This window comes from Cnephaeus nilssonii (genome assembly GCF_951640355.1).
Source record: "Cnephaeus nilssonii genome assembly, chromosome: 19".
NCBI lineage: Eukaryota > Metazoa > Chordata > Mammalia > Chiroptera > Vespertilionidae > Cnephaeus > Cnephaeus nilssonii.
In genome coordinates, this window is record NC_137090.1 from 49,583,998 (window position 1) to 49,610,847 (window position 26,850).

Here is a 26,850-nt window from a genome sequence, read left to right on the forward strand (position 1 = left end):
AACAATGACCCAATTAATGCCATTTGTGCCAGCTAAACCCAAGGACAAATATCACTTGGGGGATGTTAGGAAAGGTAACTGTGAAGGCAGGAGGAGGGGAAGGGGAAAAGGGGGAAAGTTTTATCTCACCCCCTGAACCAAGAAGTCAGCCATCTTAAGATTTGTCAAATAAAATGACAGGTGTATGTACAAACATTCTGAGATAAGCCACAACAATATAGAAGGAGACTTTGAAATTTAGCCAGCTAGTCTGGCTATACCCAAGATATCCAGCAGGGGAGCTTTGAAACTTACAGGGAAAAGGATATAAAGCCCCCTTGAGCCCCCATCAGGCATGTGTTCAGACTAGCTGGGTTACCCACTTGTGCTTTATGCCAAGTGTATTCTTTTTTTTTACTTTTCCTTTTAAAAAGTATCTTTATTGTTGAGTATTACAGATGTCCCCCTTTCCTCACCCGATTATCCCCCTCCACCTGGTTCCTGCCAGGTCTTCACCACCCTATTGTCTGTCCCTGGCTTCCAGAGGCCTGTGTGGGTGGGCTGAGTCTATAGGTAATGCATGTATGCATATAAATTCTTCGGTTAATCTCTTCCCACACCCTCCCCTCTTCCCTCTGGGATTCATCAATCTGTTCCGTTTCCATGCCTCTGGTTCTAGTTTATTCATCAGTTTATTTTGTTCATTAGATTCTTTGTTTATTTTTATTTTTAGATTCAAGTGTTGATATTATGTATTTATTACCATTTTATTGTTCATATTTTTATCTTTTCTCTCCTCTCTTCCTTCTCCCCTTCCTCCTCTTCTTCCCCTTTTTCCTTCTTCTTCTCCTTCTCCTCCTCCTCCTCCTCCTCCTCCTCCTCCTCCTCCTCCTCCTCCTCTTCTTCCCCCCCCCTCCTCCTCCTCCTCCTCCTCCTCCTCCTCCTCCTCTTCTTCTCCTTCTCCTTCTCCTTCTCCTTCTCCTTCTCCTTCTCCTTCTCCTTCTCCTTCTCCTTCTCCTGCTCCTGCTCCTGCTCCTGCTCCTTCTTTTTCTTCTTCTTCTTCCCTTCAACATTTCATGTAACACTGGTTTGGTGCTGATGAAATCCTCTAGCCTTTTTTTGTCTGTGAAGCTCCTTATCTGACCTTCAATTCTAAATGACAGCTTTGCTGGTAGAGTAATCTTGGTTGTAGGTCCTTGCTATTCATCACTTTGAATATTTCTTACTTATCCTTTCTGGACTGCAAAATTTCTGTTGTAAAATCAGCTGACAGTCCTTTGCATGCTTCCTTGCAAGTAACTAACTGCTTTTCTCTTGCTACTTTTAAGATTCTCTCTTTGTCCTTAACCTTTGGCATTTTAATTATGATGTGTCTTTGTGTGATGTGGGTTTTTTTGGGTTCATCTTTTTTTTTTCTTTTTTAAGAATTTTATTTTTGTTAATCCTCACCTGAGGATATTTTTCCATTGATTTTTAGAGAGAGTGGAAGGGAGAGGGAGAGACACAGAGAAACATCAATGTAAGAGAGACACATCAATTGGTTGCCTCCTGCATGCACCCTGACCATGGCTGGGGAACCTGCAACCAATCCTTGACTGGGATCAAACCCAGGACCCTTCAGTCCATGGGCCAATGCTCTATTCACTGAGCCAAACCAGACAGAGCTGGGTTCATCTTGTTTGGAGCTCTCTGCACTTCCTGGACTTGTAAGTCTATTTCTTTCACCAGGTAGGGGACGTTTTCTGTCATTATTTCTTCAAATAGGTTTTCAATATCTGGCTCTCTCTTCTCCTTTTGGCACCTCCATGATGCGAATGTTGGTAAACTTGAAGTTGTCCCAGAGATTTCTTACACTATCTTCATATTTTTGGATTCTTTTTGCTTTTTTGATTGGGTGTTTTTTGTTTCCTCATATTCCAAATCTCTGATTTGATTCTCAGCATCCTCCACTCTACTGTTGATTCCCTGTAAGTTATCCTTTTTTTAAAAAATATTTTTATTGATTTTTTACAGAGAAGAAGGGAGAAGGATAGAGAGTTAGAAACACCGATGAGAGAGAAACATCGATCAGCTGCCTCCTGCACACCCCCTACTGGGGATGTGCCTGCAACCAAGGTACATGCCCTTGACCGAAATTGAACCTAGAACCCTTCAGTCCGCAGGCTGATGCTCTATCCACTGAGCAAACTGGTCAAGGCATAAGTTATTCTTCATTTCAGTTAGTGTATCCTTAATTTCTGACGGGTACTTTTTCATGTCTTTGATGTTCTCACTAAGATCCCTGAAATTCTCACTAAGTCCCTTGAAGCTCTCATTAAGATCCTTGAACATCCTTATAACCATTGTTTTGAACTCTGTATCTAGTAGTTTGCTAGCTTCCATTTCATTTAGTTCTTTTTCTGGAGATTTCTTCTGTTCTTTAATTTGTGACATGTTTCTTTGTCTCCATATTTTGGCTGCTTCCCTGTGTTTGTTTCTATGTATTAGGTAGAGCTGCTATATCTCCTGGAATTGGTAGAGTGGCCTTGTGTAGTAGGTGTCCTGTAAGACCCAGTGGCTCAGCCTCCTCAGTCAATTGAGCTGGGAACCCTAGTGCACACCCATGTGGGCTATATGCACTGTCTTGTAGTTGAGCCTTGATTGTTGTTGGTGTCACTGGGAGGAGGTGACCTCCAGGCCAATTGGCTGTGAGGAATAGCCACAACTATAATGGAAGAGCTGCTATGCAGGAGACACTCCTATGGAGCAGACTTGCTTCAGTAGGGCTTTAATGCTCACTGAGTCTACCCCTTGAGTGTGTCACTTGTGGATGTGTAGAGTTGTAATCTGGCGTGGTCTGAAGCTGTCCACCAGGTGCACTGGCTCTGGGGCCTCCCAGGAGGTGCAAAATCAGCCACTGCCTGTGCTTTGCCTGGGGCCACCTGTCAGTAGCTACAGAGTAACTTGTTACTTGTGTTGGGCTTGGAAGTACCCAGGAGAGGCCAAGCTGTGAAGCAAGGCAGGCTGCTGCTAGTGCCCAGCCTGGAGCCTCTTTTTGAATGGTATGAGGTACACTGACACCAATTGCTGCTTGTTTGAGAGATTTTAGCAAAGTGTGAAGCCTAAGCTAGGACAGGCCATTCATATGGGAAAGCCACTGCAAACAGCTTGGGTGGGGCTGCAAATTTGGTGGGTTGGGGTCTCAGGGAATCACCAGGTCGGGTGAACAGTGTGAGTTAGATTGATGGAGATTCAGATATGGCCCCTGCCAGTCAGCTCTGTGACAGAGGAGCTTTCAGTATAGGAATAATGACAGCTGTGAGAACCCCTGTCTGGACTGATGCTGCCCCCAAGTCCTTGTTTGATGCCAGACAATCCAGTTCCTCCCTGTAGGTTCCTGGATCCCCCTAAGCCACTGTCCCAGTGCTAGAACTCAGAGGTAGCAAGTCCAAGTAAGTCCATGTACTGGCCCTTTAAGAGGAACTGCCTGGGACTCCATAAAAAAAAATCCGTGTCACTAAACCACTATCCCTGATGGTTTTTATAGCCTGAAGTTATGAGGACTTCTCTTCCCAGCTCTGGAACCCTTGGCTGGGGGGGTCTGTTGTGGGGCTAGGGCCCCTTGCTCTTCATGGGAGACCTCCTCAGCCAAGATATCCCTCCCAATTAAATAAACAACACATGTGGGTATTGGAACAGCCCGTTCCATGCCTCCACCCCTCCTACCAGTCTCAATGTGCTTTCTTTACTTCTCTAGTTGTAGGACTTCCATTCAGCCAGATTTCAGGTGGTTCTGAATAATGTTTCTTGTGTTTTAATTGTAATTTTAATGTGGTTGTGGGAGGAAGTGAGTACCTTGTTTACATACTGCTACCATCTTGGTTCTTCCCCCAAGTGTATTCTTAATAAATTTGCTTGCTTTGCTCTAACTGGTTTGGCTCAGTGGATAGAGCATTGATTGGCCTGTGCACTGAAGGGTCCCAGGTTTGATTCTGGATTGTGGGCTCGATCCCCAGTAGGGGGCGTGCAAGAGGCAGCCAATCAATGATTCTCTCTCATCATTCATTGATGTTTCTAGCTCTCTCTCCCTCTCCTTTCCTCTCTGAAATCAATAAAAAAATATATTTTTAAAAATTTTGCTTGCTTTGCTTCAATGCTTCTGTCACTCATCTGAAATGCTTTTTTATGAGATTGACGAGCCGAGAAGGGGACAGCCCTCCCCTCCTACTCGGGGGGCTGTCTGGTAACAGAGACAGAGGTGGGGACAGTCAGTGAAGGGACCATCTTCTCGGAGGCTGAGTACAGAGTGTGGCAGCAATTCCAGCTCGTTTTGTTTCCTGTGAGATTAGCCCTTTCATTCATCTGTGATCTACCCCCTGCCTTGTTTCCTCTTTCAGATATGCTGGAAAGCACAGAGGAAATGGCTGAGGGATATGTGCAGGTCCAGGGTCAGTTGGGGTGTGGGCTGTGGGGTGGGGTTGGTACAGATCTTGCTCTGAACATCCCAGGAGGAGGGAATGGCCATGAAGGAGGCTCCATCCCAAGGACTGGGGTGGGGGAGGCATAATCAAGCAAAAGCCTTCCAGAAGCAGCGTGGACCTCAGCTCTCTTACATGTAGGGCTCCTACAGGTAGGGCTGCCAGATAAAATACAGGATGCCCATTTCAGTTAGAATTTCACATAAACATATTTTTTTTGGTTATGTATATCCCAAATAGTGTATGCAGCCGGTATTTACACTTGCTTTATCTGATAACCCTACCTGGATGACTGCTTCTGCCTCCCGGTTATCCCCTGGCCCCCACATGGTGGCCAAAGAGACCCTGTTAAAACCCAATTGTTTCACATCCCTCCTCAGTGTTTTGCTTCAAAACCCTCTAGCCACTCTGAGGTCCTGGTGTTCTGGGCTTGGTGAGCTCTCTAAACCCATCTCCTATCCCCATGGGTCTGCTGGTAAAGTGGCTCTCTAAAAAAATAAAATATAAAAAATCGAAAGCCCTGATTTTAGCATTTGCTGATCTTCATGGTGTAAATATTTCCTCCATGGCTGACTTCAAGCCACCAACGTGACAGCACTGAAGGCAAGTTGTCTCGTGTGAGCCAGTGCAAGCAGGCTGCAGTCTGCTCTCGGTTCCTCAAGCACATTCCGCCCCAGGACCTTTGCATTCACTGTGCTCTGTCTGGAAGCACTCACCCCTTTGTTAGCCAGGATAAGAGCCTAGGCCATTCTTACCAAATGCTATTCTTGCTGAAAGCTAAAATGCAGCACAGTATTTTGCAGACCAGCTGGGAACAGGATGAGCTGGACAGGAACCCAACCAGATAAGTATAGTCAACTGCAAAGAAGAAATCAACATGTAATTGAGCAAATAGTGTGTGTAAGCCATGGCAACTATGTCTTGTTTTTGAATAGAGCACCCCAAGCAGCAAACCCCTTGAGTGTGGTAACAAACTCAGGTGAGGGTTAAAAAAAATAACGATAGAGTGTTCCTCTTGAAAAGTAGCGTGTTGTTCATTAAAAAAAATAATAAACTTTTTGAGATGAAGGTCTCGAAAGCCACAACGGGCGCTGCTGGTGCTCCTCAGGCCCGGGCGGCGCCCAGCTCCCAGCACCAGCTCGCGCTGTACCTGCCACTGGCGCCGCCGGCCCACGCCCCGCAGGCTCCCCGCGCCCGGCCTCGCCGTAGCGCCACAGCGCCGTCTCGTGGCCCGGGGCTGCCTGCACCACTTGGCCTCCGAAGTCCTGCCCCAGTCGGGCGCGCCTCCGCGTGGGGCGCGCAGACCGAGGCCGAGCGGACTCACCCACGAAGCGCCGCGCCGGCTTCTCCCGCCCGCCGCCCGCCGCGCGCATTCTCTCCCAGCATTCCCGAGAGGAGAGCCGCCGGCTGCGCCTGCGCACCGCCGCCACGCCCACGCCCACGCGCCTGCGCAGAAGGTCCCGCGTCTGAGACGCGAGCCAAGCCGTCTGTTTCCAAGGCAACTAGGGCGCCTCTTCGCAATTGCCGGCGGCACTCGGGTGGTTTTCCCCGCGCCCTCTACCATGGCGGCCGCGGGCCCCAGCGTCTTCCTGCTCATGGTCAGCGGGCAGGTGGAGAGCGCCCAGGTGAGCGGCCAGGGTCCCGACCGGGCCCGCTCCCCAAGTCCCTGGGGCCGCCCCGCAACCTCCCGGGTTGTGTGTGGCCCGCAGAGGCTCAGCCTTCCTCAGTTAGGCGGGGAGGTGGCCGGACATCCTTAAACCTGATGTCCGGTGTGGAACACGAGAGCCGGGCCTAGTAGGAGGCCACACCCGGCCGGGTTGTGGCCCGGGCTCGGGTCGTGCGCCCTTTGTTGAGGAGCCGGATGCGGGTGGGAGCGGCGGAGCCCGCACTGGGCCTCGTCCTCTGTGAGGGAGCCCGACGCGTCTGCGCCCCGCACTCCGAACTCTCAGGACCGTGAACCTGGGTTAGAACAGAGAGGGTTTGGTTACTCCAACCCTGCGATGGTAGTGCCTTGGAATGGTCCAGGGAGGATGTGTCTGTCAGACGCAAGGGGACGCTACTCTCCATCCCCCCCCCCCACACACACACATTATAAGAACCATTTGTTTATATGTGTGTATATATATAAATGTCTTAAAAGTTCACCTGGTGTTTGCTCTGTGCCAAGCTCCGTGCTCAGCACTGCTCATTCAAGCCTCACAATGACCCTGTGAAGTAGATATCACTAGCATCCCGATTTACAGATGGGAAAACTTGCCCAAAGGAAGTGGCAAAACTGGGATTGAACCAGGTCTTTGTAGCGCCAGAGCTTGGCTACACTGCCCTTGCGGGCTGCTGAGGGGCTCTCGCTGGGCTCGGTCATGTGTCCACACTCTAAGCACCCGCCCAGCCTCTGCCCACCCCCCCACTCCAGGCTTTCAGCTGTAGCCGTGCATACGCTGTCCTGACGGCACCTGGGTTCAGTTCCCACCATTTCCTTACGTCTCTGTGCCCACCCCGTGTCAGGCGCTGGGGCGCAGAAAGCCATCAACCTGTTCCTTGCTCACAGTCTGAATAAACACAGGCAAATGCTTCGAGGGAGGGAAGCACCGGGGCCAAAGGAGCCAGGAGGTGGCCCTGAGATAGCCTGGGATTCGCAGCTCCCTGCGGTGAGAGGAGTGTGCCAGAGGAAGGGCTGGGAAAGGCATGTCAGACGGAAGGCAGAGCCGAGCAAAGGCCCAGGGGCAGGAGCAGCAGGGACTCTCCCTTGCACGCCCACACCCCATGTCCACATCCGTGGCCGCCGCTCAGATCCTAGCCCACGTCTCAAGTTCAGAATTGCTATTGGCTATCCCTGCGCAGCCAACGCATTGGCTCAGCGTGCGTTCCCTGAACAATCTGTGTGTGCTTGTCTCCACAGTTTCCTGAGTACGATGACCTCTACTGCAAGTACTGCTTTGTGTACGGCCATGACTGGGCCCCCACCACGGTAAGCTGGCCCCACCGCAGTCAGCTGGCCCCCACCGCGGTCAGCTGGCCCCCACCGCGGTCAGCTGGCCCCACCGCGGTCAGCTGGCTCCCACCGCGGTCAGCTGGCCCCACCGCGGTCAGCTGGCCCCACCGCGGTCAGCTGGCTCCCACCGCGGTCAGCTGGCCCCACCGCGGTCAGCTGGCTCCCACCGCGGTCAGCTGGCCCCACCGCGGTCAGCTGGCTCCCACCGCGGTCAGCTGGCCCCCACCGCGGTCAGCTGGCCCCACCGCGGTCAGCTGGCCCCACCGCGGTCAGCTGGCCCCCACCGCGGTCAGCTGGCCCCCACCGCGGTCAGCTGGCCCCACCGCGGTCAGCTGGCCCCACCGCGGTCAGCTGGGCCCACCGCGGTCAGCTGGCCCCACCGCGGTCAGCTGGGCCCCACCGCGGTCAGCTGGCCCCACCGCGGTCAGCTGGCTCCCACCGCGGTCAGCTGGCCCCACCGCGGTCAGCTGGCTCCCACCGCGGTCAGCTGGCCCCCACCGCGGTCAGCTGGCTCCCACCGCGGTCAGCTGGCCCCACCGCGGTCAGCTGGCTCCCACCGCGGTCAGCTGGCCCCACCGCGGTCAGCTGGCCCCACCGCGGTCAGCTGGGCCCCACCGCGGTCAGCTGGGCTCGGGCCCACCTCACACCTTCGAGACCTGGTGTTTCTGAAGGCCAGACACACCCCTTCCCTTCCCAGTTCAGAACCGTTGGAAAGGTAGACTTCGTTCAGAGGGCATTCGAAATGAGCGTGTTCCTCCTGGCTCCACCCCCCAGGGCTGTGCTTGCTCACGGACCCTCTCCTGGGAGCTGGCACGTGGCAGCACACAGAGCGGCGGGCAGTGCAGACCGGCCAGCATGCTGGCTGAGCTGTCGACTCTGGGCTGGTCCTTCACTGTTTGGCCTCAGCCTGTGGGGACTCCGGAGCTCTCCCTTCAAGACTTCCCCAGGACCAGCCTGTCTCCCCGGCCAGGGCCGTGGCCGCGCCCCCTGCTGACTGTTGGCAGAGCTCTCCTTTGACCACACGGCAGTTGAGGAAATGGAGGCCAAACGTCCTTGACCTCTCGGAGTCTCCGAGGAGACAGGACTTGTTTCCTGGGGGCCCGCTGACTGACGGCTTTATGAAGGGCCTCGTGCTGGGGCTGCCGTCCCTGTCTTCCTGGGGTGCACATTCTTGGGGACAGACAGTGAGTAGCGACCATCTAGCATGTTAGCAAGTCGCAGTGCTGAGGAGAAAGCGAAGTTAGGAAGGGGAGCTGGGGGCGTGGTAGGGAGATGAACCTAGATCGGTGGTGAGGCAAGGCCTCGCCGAGAAGGGAGCTTTCGAGTAAAGACCTGAAGGAAGTGAGGGGACAATCCATGCGGACATTTGTGGCAAGAGCGTGCCAGGGAGACGGAGCAGTGCCAGGGCCCTGGGCAGGGTGTGCCTGGCGGGCGGGAGCAGTGAGGAGGCCGGTGTGGCGGGTGGACAGTGAGCAAGGAGAAGGCTTGGGGACGAGCAGGCCCCAGGGAGGTCTTGGAGGATGTGGTAGTTCAGAATAAGGACCATTGACCTTCCCCCTGGTGGCTCCCTCCGAGCGCTGTGAGCAGAGAGAAAGGCCATCTGACCTGTGTTCCTAACAGAGACTTTGACGTCTTTGTTGGAGTGGACTGTGGGGAACCAGGGCTAAAGCAGGGCACCATCAACTCTAAACAGGTGGGGCGATGGCAGTGAGCACGGGGAGGCGGTGGAGGGGTGAGCGGTGGTTGAGTTTCAAGTATATTTTGAAGATAGTGCCAACAGGTTTTCCTGTTGGGCAGGTGTGGGCATGAGAAAAAGAGGAGTTAGGTGTAACACCACGCTTGCCCTGGCTGGTTTGGCCCAGTGCTTAGAGCGTCCGCCCATAGACCAAAGGGTCACCAAGTCTATTCCTGGTCAAGGGCATGTACCTCGGTTCCCCAGCCCCCGCTGCAGAGGCAACCAATTGATGTTTCCCTCCCTCCCTCCCTGCCTCCCTCCCTCCCTCCCTGCCTCCCTCCCTGCCTCCCTCCCTGCCTCCCTAGAAATCCATGGCAACAATACCCTCGGGTGAGGATTTAAAGAAAGGGCAAGGCCACACTTTGTAGCGGGGAGCTTGGGCGCGGAGTTGCTGTGGTAGAACAGACTGGGCACTCTCCCGCGTTGGGCCTGGCATGTGTAAGGGTCCCACAAGCGGTCCAGATGGAGACGTGGAATCGACTGTGGAGACAGGGCAGTGCTGATCGGGAGTTGAGAGGCGACCAGACTGGAGGTGGTGAGTTGAGGAATCATAACCACAAACCACATTGAAATCTGAGACTGATGAGAACACCAGTGCAGATAAAGAAGCCTCCAGACTGAGCCTCCAGGAGCTTCCAAACGACGGAGGCTGTGAGGAGCTACCTAGCAGGGGCCGCGGGAGGAGGAGCGACCAGGAGGCCTGCGGCGGAGGGTGAGGAAGTGGCTGTCTGTATCAGGTGCTGACTGCGGCCAGGAGGAGGGTGAGGAAGTGGCTGTCTGTATCAGGTGCTGACGGTGGCCAGGAGGAGGGTGAGGAAGTGGCTGTCTGTATCAGGTGCTGACGGTGGCCAGGAGGAGGGTGAGGAAGTGGCTGTCTGTATCAGGTGCTGACGGTGGCCAGGAGGAGGGTGAGGAAGTGGCTGTCTGTATCAGGTGCTGACGGTGGCCAGGAGCAGGGTGAGGAAGTGGCTGTCTGTATCAGGTGCTGACTGCGGCCAGGAGGAGGGTGAGGAAGTGGCTGTCTGTATCAGGTGCTGATGGCTAGGAGGAGGGTGAGGAAGTGGCTGTCTGTATCAGGTGCTGATGGCCAGGAGCAGGGTGAGGAAGTGGCTGTCTGTATCAGGTGCTGACGGTAGCCGGCAGAGGGTGAGGAAGTGGCTGTCTGTATCAGGTGCTGACGGTGGCCAGGGGGAGGGTGAGGAAGTGGCTGTCTGTATCAGAGGCTGACGGTGGCCAGGAGGAGGGTGAGGAAGTGGCTGTCTGTATCAGAGGCTGACGGCGGCCAGGAGGAGGGTGAGGAAGTGGCTGTCTGTATCAGGTGCTGACGGCGGCCAGGAGGAGGGTGAGGAAGTGGCTGTCTGTATCAGGTGCTGACGGTGGCCAGGAGGAGGTGAGGAAGTGGCTGTCTGTATCAGGTGCTGACGGCGGCCAGGAGGAGGGTGAGGAAGTGGCTGTCTGTATCAGGTGCTGACGGCGGCCAGGAGGAGGGTGAGGAAGTGGCTGTCTGTATCAGGTGCTGACGGTGGCCAGGAGGAGGGTGAGGAAGTGGCTGTCTGTATCAGGTGCTGACGGTGGCCAGGAGGAGGGTGAGGAAGTGGCTGTCTGTATCAGAGGCTGACGGTGGCCAGGAGGAGGGTGAGGAAGTGGCTGTCTGTATCAGAGGCTGACGGTGGCCAGGAGCAGGGTGAGGAAGTGGCTGTCTGTATCAGATGCTGACGGTGGCCAGGAGGAGGGTGAGGAAGTGGCTGTCTGTATCAGATGCTGACGGTGGCCAGGAGCAGGGTGAGGAAGTGGCTGTCTGTATCAGATGCTGACGGTGGCCAGGAGGAGGGTGAGGAAGTGGCTGTCTGTATCAGGTGCTGACGGTGGCCAGGAGCAGGGTGAGGAAGTGGCTGTCTGTATCAGGTGCTGACGGTGGCCGGCGGAGGGTGAGGAAGTGGCTGTCTGTATCAGATGCTGACGGTGGCCAGGAGGAGGGTGAGGAAGTGGCTGTCTGTATCAGATGCTGACGGTGGCCAGGAGGAGGGTGAGGAAGTGGCTGTCTGTATCAGGTGCTGACGGTGGCCAGGAGGAGGGTGAGGAAGTGGCTGTCTGTATCAGGTGCTGACGGTGGCCAGGAGCAGGGTGAGGAAGTGGCTGTCTGTATCAGATGCTGACGGTGGCCAGGAGGAGGGTGAGGAAGTGGCTGTCTGTATCAGGTGCTGACGGTGGCCAGGAGGAGGGTGAGGAAGTGGCTGTCTGTATCAGGTGCTGACGGTGGCCGGCAGAGGGTGAGGAAGTGGCTGTCTGTATCAGGTGCTGACGGTGGCCAGGAGGAGGGTGAGGAAGTGGCTGTCTGTATTAGATGCTGACGGTGGCCAGGAGGAGGGTGAGGAAGTGGCTGTCTGTATCAGGTGCTGACGGTGGCCAGGAGGAGGGTGAGGAAGTGGCTGTCTGTATCAGGTGCTGACGGTGGCCAGGAGCAGGGTGAGGAAGTGGCTGTCTGTATCAGGTGCTGACGGTGGCCAGGAGGAGGGTGAGGAAGTGGCTGTCTGTATCAGAGGCTGACGGTGGCCAGGAGCAGGGTGAGGAAGTGGCTGTCTGTATCAGGTGCTGACGGTGGCCGGCGGAGGGTGAGGAAGTGGCTGTCTGTATCAGATGCTGACGGTGGCCAGGAGGAGGGTGAGGAAGTGGCTGTCTGTATCAGATGCTGACGGTGGCCAGGAGGAGGGTGAGGAAGTGGCTGTCTGTATCAGGTGCTGACGGTGGCCAGGAGGAGGGTGAGGAAGTGGCTGTCTGTATCAGGTGCTGACGGTGGCCAGGAGCAGGGTGAGGAAGTGGCTGTCTGTATCAGATGCTGACGGTGGCCAGGAGGAGGGTGAGGAAGTGGCTGTCTGTATCAGGTGCTGACGGTGGCCAGGAGGAGGGTGAGGAAGTGGCTGTCTGTATCAGGTGCTGACGGTGGCCGGCAGAGGGTGAGGAAGTGGCTGTCTGTATCAGGTGCTGACGGTGGCCAGGAGGAGGGTGAGGAAGTGGCTGTCTGTATTAGATGCTGACGGTGGCCAGGAGGAGGGTGAGGAAGTGGCTGTCTGTATCAGGTGCTGACGGTGGCCAGGAGCAGGGTGAGGAAGTGGCTGTCTGTATCAGATGTTGACGGTGGCCAGGAGGAGGGTGAGGAAGTGGCTGTCTGTATCAGAGGCTGACGGTGGCCAGGAGGAGGGTGAGGAAGTGGCTGTCTGTATCAGGTGCTGACGGTGGCCAGGAGGAGGGTGAGGAAGTGGCTGTCTGTATCAGGTGCTGACGGTGGCCAGGAGGAGGGTGAGGAAGTGGCTGTCTGTATCAGGTGCTGACGGTGGCCAGGAGCAGGGTGAGGAAGTGGCTGTCTGTATCAGGTGCTGACGGTGGCCAGGAGGAGGGTGAGGAAGTGGCTGTCTGTATCAGGTGCTGACGGTGGCCAGGAGGAGGGTGAGGAAGTGGCTGTCTGTATCAGGTGCTGACGGTGGCCAGGGGGAGGGTGAGGAAGAGGCTGTCTGTATCAGGTGCTGACGGTGGCCAGGAGGAGGGTGAGGAAGTGGCTGTCTGTATCAGGTGCTGACGGTGGCCAGGAGCAGGGTGAGGAAGTGGCTGTCTGTATCAGAGGCTGACGGTGGCCAGGAGCAGGGTGAGGAAGTGGCTGTCTGTATCAGGTGCTGACGGCCAGGAGCAGGGTGAGGAAGTGGCTGTCTGTATCAGAGGCTGACGGTGGCCAGGAGCAGGGTGAGGAAGTGGCTGTCTGTATCAGGTGCTGACGGTGGCCAGGAGGAGGGTGAGGAAGTGGCTGTCTGTATCAGGTGCTGACGGTGGCCAGGGGGAGGGTGAGGAAGAGGCTGTCTGTATCAGGTGCTGACGGTGGCCAGGAGGAGGGTGAGGAAGTGGCTGTCTGTATCAGGTGCTGACGGTGGCCAGGAGCAGGGTGAGGAAGTGGCTGTCTGTATCAGAGGCTGACGGTGGCCAGGAGCAGGGTGAGGAAGTGGCTGTCTGTATCAGGTGCTGACGGCCAGGAGCAGGGTGAGGAAGTGGCTGTCTGTATCAGAGGCTGACGGTGGCCAGGAGCAGGGTGAGGAAGTGGCTGTCTGTATCAGGTGCTGACGGTGGCCAGGAGGAGGGTGAGGAAGTGGCTGTCTGTATCAGGTGCTGACGGTGGCCAGGGGGAGGGTGAGGAAGAGGCTGTCTGTATCAGGTGCTGACGGTGGCCAGGAGGAGGCTGAGGAAGTGGCTGTCTGTATCAGGTGCTGACGGTGGCCAGGAGCAGGGTGAGGAAGTGGCTGTCTGTATCAGATGTTGACGGTGGCCAGGAGCAGGGTGAGGAAGTGGCTGTCTGTATCAGATGTTGACGGTGGCCAGGAGGAGGCTGAGGAAGTGGCTCTCTGTATCAGGTGCTGACGGTGGCCAGGAGGAGGGTGAGGAAGTGGCTGTCTGTATCAGAGGCTGACGGTGGCCAGGAGCAGGGTGAGGAAGTGGCTGTCTGTATCAGGTGCTGACGGTGGCCAGATAAAATGAGGAAGAGATGTCACCACCGAAGCCGAGGGTATTATTTACAAAAGCCCTTTGGTAGAGGAGGACAGTGGTCAGATTGGAGCGGATTCGCGAAAGAAAAACAAAGAAGGACTTGGAGCCCGTGAGTCTGGACAGCTCTTTCTAGGTTGCTCCGAAGGGGAGCAAGCCTGCCTGATGGGGGGAGTGGAGTCAAGCAGGTGGTGTTTGTGTAGAGAAAAGAACACTCATGCTGGGTGATGGGGGGGGGGGGGGCGCGGGAGGAGAGAAACCCCCTGGAGGCGCTTCCCTCGGGAAGGCCAGGGGGCGAGGTCTCCGCACGGCGGAAGGTGGCTCCTGACGGTGCCAGTCTAATGAAATGCAGGCTCAACAGGCGAGGAACTGCTCCGGTGTCTCCTAGTTCCCTTTGTTTGGAATTTAGTGCTTTGGCAGAAGATAGTGAAAAAAACAGCCCGCCCAGCTGCCAGCCCAGGAGAGGGGGCCTGGCTGCTGGCCTGGGACACAGGCCGTGTCTGTCCTCAGGGCCTGGAGGAGGGGATCTCCCAGATCACATCGAAGAGCCGAGATGTGCAGCAAGCGCTGGTGTGGAACTTCCCCATCGATGTCACCTTCAAAAGCACCAACCCCTTCGGCTGTGAGTCTGCAGGGGCCCTGTGGGTCGGAGGGGCGTGGGGGGGAGGGGCCGCCCCAGGGCAGTCTCAGCCTCAGCCTCCTGCCCACCACGGTCCATCAGCTGGGCCCTTGTACCCGGCTGATACCGTGCCATCTGGCCATTTCCCTCATTTCTTCCTCCTCCCACCCAGTTCCACTCCACGAGGTTCAGAGTGAGTCAGGTGCGGCCCCAGCCTGGAGCCTGGGCCGCTCTGCGGTGAAGGGCAGAGCAGGGCGCAGCTGCGGATCTGGAGTGCTGGGTGCTGCGCGGCCTCCGCACAGGCTGTGCCCAGCAACCCCCACTCCTGCTCCTCCGTGCAGCCCCTGGCGCGGCCTCTGCGCGGTGCTTCGTGCTGTTCCCGCCCAGGACACCTTTCCCACATCCTATCCTGACCCCCTTCCAAAGGCTCCCTTGCCTGCAGGGTTCCCTCCTGCCTGCTGTGTGCGAGGCCGGGGCTAGCGCCCGGCGGTGACTCTCCCTGCGTGTGGGCCCGTCCTGCCTGGGCACAGCACTCTCCGATCTACCTCACGTTACGAAACAGACTCCAAAGCCTTTCCTTGCTTCCAGCCTTACCGTAGTAGCTGAGCGTGACTTCAATTCCGGCCGCTCGACTTCACAGTCCAAGCCTTCCTGCTGCACTGGCCGGGGCAGCTCCCCGGGGCGGGGGTCTGGAGCAGGGCTGTCTGGCGGCCCTCCTGGGCAGGGACGGCCCTCCTGCCGTCATCCTCACGAGCAAGAAACTCCCATGGCTCCCTCGAGCGGGCCTAGATCGTGACAGCTTCCTCTTGCTGAGGACGGCTAAGAGAGGCAGAGAAACACGGAAAGGCAAAAACGACACAACCCCTGAAGGCATCAGGTGGCGAGCAGAGCAGTGAGTTACCAGGCCAGGATCTAGGAGGAAACAAGTCCAACAAGCAACTGAAAGGACGGGGACGGGGAGGGGAGTGAAACAGCTGTATGAGAGTCACACCGATTGGTGAGCCTGCAGCCCAGGTACATGCCTGGACCGGGAATCAAACCCGACCCCTTTGGTGTGCAGGGTGGCTCTCTAACCACTGAGCAGAGCTGGCCAGGGTATCAGGACTTGACAGCCTCCCTGGTTCAGGGCCCAAGAAGCGATGTGCGAACTCTAGAAGGGTTGGGTGCAGGGCCTCAGGTCAGTCCTCCCAACTTGGGCCGAGACCTCAGAGAGCTGCACCCTGGCATGAGGAACAGTGGAGGCAGCCAGCCCACAGATGGCAGCCCAGCTCCTGACCACCCAGACTTGACCCAACAAAATCTTCACAAACTGAATCCAGCAGGATACAAAAGAGATAACACATGAGCAAGTAGTGTTTATTTTATTTTATTTTTAAAATATATTTTATTGATTTTTTTACAGAGAGGAAGGGAGAGGGATAGAGAGCCAGAAACATCGATGAGAGAGAAACATCGATCAGCTGCCTCCTGCACACCCCCTACTGGGGATGTGCCTGCATCAAAGGTCCATGCCCTTGACCGGAATCGAACCTGGGACCCTTCAATCTGCAAGCTGACGCTCTATGCACTGAGTCAAACCGGTTTCGGCAATAGTGTTTATTTTAAAAATACAAAGCTCAGCATCTAAAATAAACCAATGTGATCTACCACACTGAAAAGTCATGATCATCCCCATAAATGAAGAAAGTGTAATGAAATTCAACATCCATTCTTTTTATTGATTTCAGAGAGGAAGGGAGAGGGAAAGAGAGATAGAAACATCAATGATGAGAGAGAATCATTGATCAGCTGCCTCCTGCACGCCCCCTACTGGAGACTGAGCGATGACCAGATGCTTGGGTATGTGCCCTGACCGAGATTCCCGCCCTCCCGTGACACCCACCGAAGGGTAGGGTTTCCTATACGGAGTCCATTGTCAGAATGGAAGGATTTGCCTATGGCTGTTGAGGTGTTTGGCCAACGGGAGGCAATAACATGTAGATTAAGATGCCCTCAGCTGTCTGGCAGCAAGCAGTCATTTAATGCATCCCTTCCAGGTTTGGGGAAATGCCTTTCAGCCATCCCAGATGATTCAGCCCTGCTGACGCTGGAACTGGCTTCTGGCAACAGGCTTCTGGTCAGGAGAGTGAGAGCGCAGATTTCACACACATTCCAAACCGCGAGAAAGACCGTCCTGGAGCAAACGGGAGGAGACGAGCAGGCAGGCACGGGGGCTAAGAGCCAGGACGAGGTCTCCAGCCTATTTCCGTGAGCGAGTCTCACAAACGCTGGATTCAAGAAGCTGGGTACAAAATTCCCTTCCGGAAGGTTCAGTAAAGGGCACAGAACCAAAGGACCTGCCTGCTGGGTGCATGCTCTGGCAGTGAGACCTTAAAGGAGCGGTTTCATGAAGTTCTGGGAAGTGGTGACCTTGAAGGCACAGGCCCCCCTCACACTTGCTGACACTGGGCTCAGGCCCTGTTCCAGGCCTCGAGGAGGCGGGAGCACCTGGGGTGGGAGTTGCCTGCGCCTCTTGCTGGTGGCCGCCGGGTCAGCCCCCCACTGCCATCATCAGGGGCCATGACGAGATGCCTGATGTAAATAGGAACAGGTGTAATTGTTAATATTTTGTATTGATTTTTAGAAAGGAAGAGAGGGAGAGAGAAACATTGATGTGAGAGTGAACATCCATCAGCTGCATATTGCACACCCCTTACCAGGGTCCAAGCCTGCAACCCCGCAGGTGCCCTGACTGGGAATCGAACCAGCAACCTTTTGGTACCGAGCCCCACCGGTCGGCATAATTGCTAATATGTAAAGGGAGGTGCAGGAAGGCCTTTGCTTTCTCTCTGCCGTCTCCCCCAGATAGAAACCAGCCTCCTGGCCCGTCCCTAAAGGGCTCAGAGCCATTCCATGTGTCTAATGACAGGCGTGGGGCAGCACCCTGGCTCTGACTGGCATCGGCCCAGCAAGGGGCCTGCCTGCAGGTTCTGGTTCCCCTCACCCGCACCTGGACCTGGGCCGCAGGAGCCGTTGGTGCTGCAGGGGTCCCAGGTCTGCACCTGCTGCCAGGCCCCTGCCCCGGGCTGGAGCACCCTCCTCCCCTCTGCCTGCATCTCCCCCACGGTCCCCGCATGCTGACTTGCCGTGTCCGCCCAGGGCCACAGATTGTGCTCAGCGTGTACGGACCAGACGTGTTCGGGAACGACGTGGTCCGAGGCTACGGGGCAGTGCATGTGCCTTTCTCGCCTGGCAGGTAGGCCCTCACTCTCCTGCCCTCCGCACCGCCCGTCCCTCGCTGGGCCTTTCTGGCTTAGGAACCGGCATCAGCAGGGCCTTTTCTGGGACAGACTTCACCTCCAGGCCAGGAACGTGCTGTTGCCCAGGGCTCTGGGCAGCTCCTATCTGGAAGGAGACCTAAGTGGGCGAGGTTCATGCTGCTGCCTGAACACCACGGGGTGGAGGGAGTGCTGGCATCCTGAGGGGCTGCGCCCACTCCGAGGGTCCTGGGCATTAGGGTCAGAGTGCACGCAGCCCTTCTCCTCTCCCTCCCTCAGTGCCCTGCAGCCCGGTGCTCCTGGCAGCAGAGGACACGGACGTGTCAGACACAGGAGCCCCAGAGCCGTGCCATGGAGGGGCAGCCCTGTCAGGCACCGTTGGGGGGGTGTAGACAGTGGGCTGGCGCACAGAGCAGGCTGAGGTCGCTGGCCTGGAGGACGGAGTGGATCTGGGGAAGGCCGAGAGAGGAGGCGCCGGGTGCGCTGCTCTGAGTTCTGCTGTTAAAACAAGGGCCAGACTCGAAGGCCACGAGAGGAGCGGGGACAGGCCCCAGGCTCTGAGGGTGAGACGGCCTGGGCAGGCACCAGGGCGGGGCCGAGGTCCAGGGTTTGCCAGGGCTTCCTGGCGGAAGGGCACCGCGCTGGGCCCTGAAGATGGCAGAGCATTTGGACACTGGGAGGACAGGGCTCTAAGGGCCCGTGGGCGCCGGCACCTCAGGGTTGAGGTTTGTAACCTGAGCATCCTTCTGACCGCTTACAAGGACAGAAGGCCCATGAGGTACGCTCTGTGAGCCTGGCTTCGTGCTGCACCAGCCGTCCTGGCTGCCCGCTCGCTGGAGGCCCGGCCCTCAGCACGTCTCCAAACGTCTGTTCCAGGCACAAGAGGACCATCCCCATGTTTGTCCCAGAATCTACGTCTAAGCTGCAGAAGTTCACAAGGTGGGTTTTCTGCACGTCGCTCCACCCCTCCTCCTGCCCTGGGTGTGGGGTAGAGGCCGTCACATCTGCCCTCTCTGTGCCAGGTGACCTTGCCGGGCTGCCCAGCTGCCCAGCTTTGGGGCATGGAAGCGGGTCCCAGCAGCACACGGCCGTGCGGGTCCATCTGTGCGCTGGTAAAAGTCTCAGCTGGGAAAACGCTCTGATGTGCCGTTCAGGTGGTAGCACGTGAGGCCGCCGCGGTGAGCCGGCCGCCGGAACCGCCTAGGCCTCCGCCTGGCGCTGCTAAAGGCCTTCCGCCTGGGGCTCTAGGCGGTGACCTCTGAGCAGAGCCCTGGGCTGAGGGGAGGGGCCGGCGAGGGTGGATCCGGAAGGAGGTTCCAGGCACAGGAACAGCATGGCAAGGCCCTAGGAGACGTGCACTCGGCCGTTAGGAGCAGCCAGCCCACAGCTGGTGAGCAAGGGGGTGGTGGAGGTGCTGGGGGAGCAGGGCCGACAGGGAGTGCTGGTGGCGGATGTCAAGGGAGGCTGCACCTCAGGCCTTGGCCCTCACTACCTCCAAGTGGGAGTGGGGAGCCAGCTAGGCCCTGGCTGGCTGGCCAGCGGGTGGGGACAGAAGCGTCCATCAGCTCAGCTCGGCTACAAGCCACCGCTGCTCCCCAGCAGGTCAGCAGGCTCAGACCCTCTGTTCACCAGCAGGGCAAGGGGAAGGCACGACCAGCTAGGCTCTGGGACGGCAGCTGGCACACTGCCCCGTGGGCTGGGCCGGGGACCGGGCGGAGGGGCGGCAGCGGGCACACTGCCCCGTGGGCTGGGCCGGGGACCGGGCGGAGGGGCGGCATTGGGCCAGGACCGAGCAGGCCTCTTGAGTTCTGAGGCCTAGGGAGGGGAGAGTTTGGGTGCCTCCTGCCCCTAGAGGCCCCTCAGAGGCCACCATGATGGGTGGGGGTGTGACAGCACCATCCCCTGGGCTGCTGGGGAAGCAGGGCAGTGCCCGTCAGCGGGCACAGGAAGGTCAAGGGCTGTGAGAGCCACAGCCGTCCTGCCTGGGGGCGCGCTGCTGCACCCCCAGCTCCCAGCTCTGAGGCGGCCGGGCGGCTCGCAGAACAGTCGAGGCTCTTGCCTCCCGATGCCTCGGTGCCGGAGCTTGGGCCTGGGCGAGGCCGAGCGGGAGAGGTCTAAGGGGTGAAGGCAGACCTCCGAGGGCCCAGCTCCAGCAGCCCCTTGGCTCAGGCCCAGACCTGGGGTGGCCAGTCCCCGCTCGGCCTGTCCCGGCGTTCTCCAGTGCCCTGGCTCTCCCGCGGCCTCCGCTCCGTCCTCCGCGTCCCTGGCCTGCTGTTTGCATTCTCTTCCGTGGCCGCCGCGCACAAACTACCGCGACCTTGATGGCGTAACCCCGCAGGCTTCCCCTCCAGTCTGAACCCAGAAGTGCAGGCAGCACTGCTGGCTGGGAGGTGTCGGCGGGCTGCGCACCCGTTCCAGGCCCGGGGAGACCCCCTTCTCCAGCTGCGGGCTGTGGCCCGGCTCGTGGCCACGTCACTCCAGTCCCTGCCTCTCACGAGGACCTTTCTGGTGGCATCGAAGGCCCCACGGGAGGCCGAAGTGTGCCCGTGCTCAGCTCCCCCAGGTCACCTGCGCAAGGTCCCGTCTTCCAGACGAGGCCACACTCACGGGCCGGGCCAGGACCTGCATCCTGGAGCCGTCACTCAGCCTGTGACAGTCCCTCGGACTGAGGCCCAGCTTCAGGAGCCGTGGGCACGCCTGCGGTCAGGGCTCACTTCGCCTGGCCCCGGCCTGGCCCTCCAGCCAGCTCGGCCCTTCCTGCTTTGCGCCCTCCACAGCGCCTCCGCCCCAGCCCAGCCCACAGCGCCCTGGCTCGTGGGGCTGCTGCCCTGCGCCTGCGGTGGCTGCTGTTAGAGCCCCACTCCTCAGATGGAGAAACAGGCACAGAGCGCGACGCACCTGTCAGTCCCAGCTGGAGCCTGGGCTCCGTCTCCCTCCCTGTCCCCTTCCTGGGGGCTGGGAGTCCATGCGCCCCTCGCTGGGCCTCCGCGCACCTCGAACAGGTGGACGCCAGGGTGGCTGAGCTGGGGAGCCCCACCTCCTGCAGGCCAGCTGCTGTCCAGGAGGCTGAGGACAGGCCTCCAGGTCGCAGGCACCTCGCGCCCATGGTGCCTCGTGCCTTCCACACGGGAGGCCTGTGACCCCGCAGGGCAGGAGGCTCCGGGAGCCCGGGCAGGCGGCCTCGCCCACCGGCTGGTGCGGGTGTTGTGGGCTCGGCGGGTGTCAGGGCCAGCCAAGCCAGCTCGACGCCCCTGTGGTGGCCTCGCTTTCAGACAGGCGAGGGAGGTGGGGGCAGTTTCTGCCCAGGGCCTGCCCCTGGTGCGGGGGCGGGGGGGTGGTGGGGGGAGGCTGCTGGTTTCAGAAGCCAGGAGAGCGCCCACTTTAGTTTGTTCGTGGGCCCCGGCACTGCGGCTCACCTGGCTTCCTGTCTTCTCAGCTGGTTCATGGGACGGAGGCCTGAGTACACGGACCCCAAGGTGGTGGCTCAGGGTGAAGGCCGGGAAGGTAAAGCTTGATCCCCCAATCCCCCCCCTGACCCCACAGACAGGTTGGAGCCCGCGAGGGACTAGGTGAACCCCTGGGAACAGTTGGGCGGGGCCCGGGTTCTGGCTGCGGGGCGTCTCCCAGACAGGCCTGGTCGGTGCACAGGGCTGCCGCTCTGCCCAGCCCGGAATGGCCTCCACTTGCCAGTGAGCACCACAGCTTCTCCAGGGGGCAGGGCGCGCTGTGGCCGGGCCGGGCGATAGCACGGCGGCTGACGCTCCCCTCTGTCCCCAGTGACCCGCGTCCGCTCCCAGGGCTTTGTCACTCTCCTCTTCAACGTGGTGACCAAGGACATGCGGAAGCTGGGCTACGACACCGGGCCTTCGGACATGCAGGGGGTCCCGGGGCCCAGCCTGCCCCAGTGAGGCCACGGCCCCTCCGCCCAGTGAGCCCGGCCAGGCAGCGAGCGGACCGAGCGGCTCCCGCAACGCAGGCAGCCACCGCCGACCCACCTGCCTGACTCCAGTGCACTTGCGGGGGGGGGGGGGGGGGGGTATTTTCATAAAATAAATGGTTGCTTTGTCACAGAACCCAGGCCTGGCTGCCTCCTCGCCCCTTCAGCACCGCACCCGCCGGGCCTGAGCCGGGCCGGGACCTGCCTGTCTCGCACTGCTGTTCCCAGGAAGCACCTGTCACCCCGTCCTGCTCCGATCACCAGCCTTCCTTGGCAACAGAGAATACCCTGTTAGGGGGAGGTGGGTGAGAGGCCCACCCGCCCTCCACCTGCCCCCGCAGCCCTGGCCAGCCTCACAGCGAGAGGAGGGTGCACGCGGCACCCAGCTCCCTGGCTGAGGGAGTTCTCCACGGCACCGTCTCACCTGCCACCGCCCAAGGCCAGGCCTTCTTACCCCCCACCCCCAAACCCTGGGCCCGCAGTGACTGCGTCCCCCCGCCCCCCAGCCTCAAGTGGGATGGGATGGGATGGGGCATGCCCAGCCTGCACCCCAGGATTTCAGGGGAGCCACAGGGCCTGCTTCGGCTCCTCAGCTCTGAAGACCACGGCCGGTGCTCCACGGCCTCGCTGCGTCGGAACGTGTCCTAAGACACGGGAAGGCCTGCCCTGCCCGTCTGCTCGGCACCAGAGGTGTAACCGCACGGGACCTTCCGCCTCGGCCCCACTTGCTGCGCTCTGGAGCGCCGTCACCAGCGGCTCCCGATTGGATCCTTGCTGATGGGACGGTGCCTTCCACCGCTGGCCCTACGCAGCCGTGGCCCTCAGCCCTCAGGCTCCACAGGACCAGGGGCTTAGACATGGGGTTTGGGTCCTTGCTTCCTGTGAGCACTTGCTCCTCCCCATCAGCTCCCCGACCCCGGGCCATCGGACCTCACCTCTGATGTCCGCCAAAGGGCACAGCCGTCTTCCTCCAGCTGTCATGGCGACGCCACTGACCAGCTTGTCTTCCTCAGCCTCGCAGTGAATTTGACCCGTGCCCTCCACAGCCACCCACGGTCAGAGCCTGTTCTCGTGACCAGTGAGGCATCCTCTACAATGTGTATCCAAGCGTCCCCCCGGGGGCCGTTCCTTTCCTGTGGTCCCCACTCCATCCAGGTCCTCGGGCCACCACCCAGCCCGTGCCGCTGTGCACCAAGCCGGCCCTTTCCTTCCTCCTGGTATCCCAATTTAGAATTCAGTCACCCCCCCCCCCCCATCCCCATCTCTTTCAAATGAGGCTGCAGATTTATTGTAAAGATGACAGGAGATTTGCCCCAGCCAGCCAGCCAGTGTGCTTCCGTGGTACAATGGGGGTCTGTGGACTGAATGGTCCCAGGTTCAGTTCAGGTCAAGGGCACGTATCTCGGTTGCAGGCTGGATCCCGGGATCACGTGCAGAAGCAACCAATTGATGTGTGTCTCACATTGATGTTCTCTGTCCTCCCATCCTTCCACTCTAAAAATCAATGGAAAACCATCCTCGGTGAGGATTAACAACACACAAACGAACAAGTAGGGCCATCTCGAGTAACACGCCATCAGGTGTCTGGTGCGGGCTGTACTAACACGCAGGCCACAGGTCGCTGTGGTGACAGGCGGTGTCAGCCCGGCCGGCACCAGGCACCAGCGGTGGTGACAGACCCAGCACTGCCGGGCCCTTGGTGAGGGGGAGGGGTGTGTTTGTTTAGGGAAGCGCAGATGACGCTCTGTGCGGGGAGCAGGAGCATGCCTGCAGCCGTCTCAGGGCACTCCATTCTGTTTTTTTTGTTTTGTTTTTTTAAATATATTTTACTGATTTTTTACAGAGAGGAAGAGAGGGATAGAGAGTTAGAAACATCGATGAGAGAGAAACATCGAGCAGCTGCCTCCTGCACACCCTCCACTGGGGATGTGCCCGCAACCAAGGTACATGCCCTTGACCGGAATCGAACCTGGGACCCTTGAGTCCGCAGGCCGACGCTCTATCCACTGAGCCAAACCGGTTTTGGCAGGGGGCACTCCATTCTGATCATAAGTGGTCGCCAGACCTGGCGAGACCCTAAAACGCAGGGCCCTGCCTCAGCTCGCTTAGTGCGGGCAGGCCTCGCCCACTGGGCAGGGGCTCGCTCCCATGCCCTTGCCAGTCTTGGAGACCTGTGTGTCTCCGAGAAGCGATTTTCAACCTTTTTCATCCCATGGCATAGGAACTAATTACTAAAATTCCATGGCCACCAACAAATAAGTATTTTGCTGATCTGACAAAAAAAATAGGTATAATTTTTATCGGTTCACACCGGACGGCTATGTTGTGTTGGCTGTTGTCTCTGTTGGGCACCTGAGGGAGAAGAGGCAGAGCCCTGCCAGGCGCTGCGTGTTCTAGAAGCTCCTACAGAACGGGGCAGGCCCCTCGCAGCAGGACCTTCAAGGTCAAACTTCCAGGGGAAGTCGGGATTGACCTCAGCTTGCTCACCGTGGATCATGCCGGCCCACTCCGGCCGGTGCGCACCTGCTCCACCCTCAGCCCCCACCCTGTCCCCGGCTCTGTTTTTGGAACCCGGAGCCGCTGGCTGAGGACCAGGGCCTGGACAGAGCGTCCAGACGAGGACTGCCCGCACCATGCCCAGAGCAGGCCTCCCTCACATTGCTGCCAAGCGGTCCCCCTATTTCCTTAGCCCCTCACGCATCTGAGGAAGCTCATTCACCCCTTTTCTCCTCTCAAACCTTCAGTCTCCTTTGCCCTCACCTGAAATGCTCATGAGGAAATGGGGCGATCAGAGCCCCTCGCCTTCCCCCTACCTTTGCGCCAGAGATGCTTGGGGTGTGTGAGGCCCCGCCCTGCCTCCTCGCGGGCCCTATTATGGAACAGCCACGCAAAGAGCATGCGCTGGGCCTCCGCATGCTCCATGCCTCTGCCCCCTCGCAGCGCCCATTTCTTCCCAGTCACTGCCCAGACCCTGCCCAGTGCAGTTTCAGGTTGCCAGAGCCGGCCTGTCAGCACCTTTAACACAGCAGTTCACCCTCTTACGTTTAATTTTCTACTTTCCAACATTTTATTAAAATGTTTAAACCTAGGAAAGTGGAAATACCTTTACAGTGAGCACCATCGCACCCACCGTCTCCCATCCCCGTTTCCCGGTGTGCTCCCTCTGCCCGCTCACCTCCGGCAAGCCTTCCCGTTCTTAGTGCGTGTCCGTCAGTTGCAGACATGGGCACGCCCTGCACACGCCAGCCTGCTTGTCACCAACCAGAGCTTGCTGTTTGTTCTCCCGTGTTTTCCTTTTGAGGGAACACTTCCACGCCAGGAAACGCATACACCTTAGGGGTACTTCCTGCGGAGTTGTGGCAGTGCATGCCCACGCCCGGCAGGCGCAGAAGGCTGCCCCACCCGAGAGCCCCGCTGCCTTTGCCCAGTCAGGAGCAGAATATGGGTTAGGGACTCCGGTGGTTGTGCCTGGGGAGTGGGGAGTGGGCTGGGATCTGTGACCAGCTACACCAGAGGTGGGAACGTCAGGCCTGTGGGCTGTATAAGGCCCGAGAAATCACTTGGTCTGGCCCTGCCAAGGCGGTAGGGGTTTGTTAATTAAATGTTTGACCAAATAGAGCAGGCTCATTTTTAAGCTGATAATTTTGTATGGCCCATGAAAGATGTTATAAATATCCAAATGTCCCTTGGCAGAAAAAAGGTTCCCCACCCCAGACCATGAACAGCCAAGGCATATGGCCCCGAGCCTACCCCTTGCTGTTGATCCCGTCCCCCGGGATGCAGCTGTCACAGGCCGCCTCCTCTGGGCTGATGGGGGTCTGCATCCCCAGGCCATGCATCTGAGTGGGACCGTGGGACCAGCTGGCTAGGACACTCTGGGTGGAAAGGATGTTCCCACGTAGATACCTGCCCACTTAAACCTCCCGGAGCGATGCCCTCACCCTTCCTTTCCCACGGCACCCGAGGCCAGCTGGTCAAGATGGCACATCGCGAGGGAGCCGCCAGGAACATTCCCACTGGGCATTTCGTAAGCGAGAAGCATGGCATTCAGTCAGCAAGAACCTGGGTTTATTGGTTCCTGCGGAACCTACTCTATTCTGATATGGAAATTGGTATGTGAGTTTCTGCTGTAACCAATACAAAACCGGCCGATGTGTATTGGCTGGGCGGGAGGGTGGCGGGCAGGAAGAACACGGACGGGACCCTGGACAGCAGGGCAGACTTGGAGACTGCCGAGCTCGCCTGGGCAGGCTCTGCCTGCTGAGCCGTCAGGTGTGGGGCCACTGGAAAGCTACCACAGCAAAGGGATGTGCTCAGCAAAGAAGTGGCCAGTTTGCAAGCAGAAGTGACAAGAAATGAAGAGAATCCAAAACTGTCCGTTATCAAGATTGGCAAAGGAAACTCGTAGAACTCACACAGGAAGGGCTAAGCCTGAAGCATGCTTTGGCCATAAGGCCTCGAGAGACTTCGGACGGGTAGGTCACTCGGCTTGGGCAAGTCCCAGGCTGAGCAGGGCACCGGCGCTGGCACCGAGGTGAAACGTGGGGAGCAGGAGAGAAAGCAGGCTGCCTAGGGGGGGCTTTTGTGAGTGCTCGTTCCCTCCTGCTGTCACGAACTACCCCAAAGCTTGGCCGCTTAACCAGCATTCACTCTCATGGCCCCACAGGTGACTGACTGGATGGGGCCCAAGGACCGCCCCGTGGGAGGGGATAGATCCATGTGTGGGAAACAGTGAAATCAGTACGTGGTGACGCTAGAGGGCCATGTGACTGACTGGCCACACGCTAACCAAACCCTCTTCCGGTCCCCTGGGCACAAGAGCCTGCATTTCCTGCTCCGGGCGCGGGAGCCGAGACCAGCTGTGGCGTGGGGACGAGGAAGTGTGTGCTGAAGGCCTGGCCCCAGGAGCCTCCCCTCCCCGCTCTGCTGGATGGAAGCCGCCGAGGTCCCCAGACACTGCTTGGAGCTGCCCACCAGGAGCACCGGGCCCCCACCTGTCCTGAGTGGATCCCCAGCTGCTGCAGGCCCTGCACACCCACCCCAGGGCCCTGTTAAGCCCTGCTGCCTGAGGGTCCAAGGCCAGGGCTTCAGCACGGGAAGGTGGGGGGCAGACAGCCCCGAGCAGAGGCTGGGGCCCAGGCCCTCCCGAGAGCAGCACAGGCCTGCCCAGCGCCCTCCCCACCCGCCCCTTTGCTCCCCCTGCCTGTCACTGCCCTTGCTGTACCCCCTCCTCTTCTGATCTCAGGTCCTGGAAGGGGACAGGGCCCCGCACCAGCCACCAAGCTGGCGGCCTCTGAAGGGGCAGCTCTGGTGGCATGGAGCAAGCCCGCAAGCACCCAGTGGAGTGCAC

The 26,850-nt window shown here is 58.7% G+C and overlaps 1 protein-coding gene across 2 annotated transcripts; it reads left to right on the forward strand.

Annotated features, from left to right (window-relative positions):
- Positions 1 to 5,873: 5,873 nt before the first annotated feature.
- On the forward strand, positions 5,874 to 26,692 carry B9D1 (B9 domain containing 1). 2 transcript variants are annotated; one of them, XR_013815036.1, is made up of 8 exons: positions 5,874 to 6,061; positions 7,336 to 7,404; positions 14,198 to 14,309; positions 17,445 to 17,541; positions 18,440 to 18,502; positions 21,000 to 21,067; positions 21,341 to 21,801; positions 22,094 to 26,692. XR_013815036.1 is itself a non-coding variant. In XM_079797382.1 (7 exons), the coding sequence occupies exons 1-7, from the start codon at positions 5,999 to 6,001 to the stop codon at positions 21,469 to 21,471; spliced, it is 603 nt and encodes a 200-aa protein (XP_079653508.1). In that variant the 5' UTR covers positions 5,874 to 5,998; the 3' UTR covers positions 21,472 to 26,692. The 2 variants fall into 2 exon arrangements, 1 of the variants encoding a protein (XP_079653508.1); XM_079797382.1 differs by having other exon boundaries at positions 21,341 to 26,692.
- The last annotated feature ends 158 nt before the right edge of the window (positions 26,693 to 26,850 follow it).

What these genes read in the sequence shown, in the direction of transcription:
- B9D1 (XM_079797382.1), top strand. Translation starts at nt 5,999, where the DNA reads ATGGCGGCCGCGGGCCCCAGCGTCTTCCTGCTCATGGTCAGCGGGCAG. An exon ending in GTGCCTTTCTCGCCTGGCAG is followed by an intron (nt 17,542 to 18,439) that starts GTAGGCCCTCAC and finishes CGTCTGTTCCAG; the next exon opens with GCACAAGAGGACCATCCCCA. An exon ending in TCAGGGTGAAGGCCGGGAAG is followed by an intron (nt 21,068 to 21,340) that starts GTAAAGCTTGAT and finishes CTCTGTCCCCAG; the next exon opens with TGACCCGCGTCCGCTCCCAG.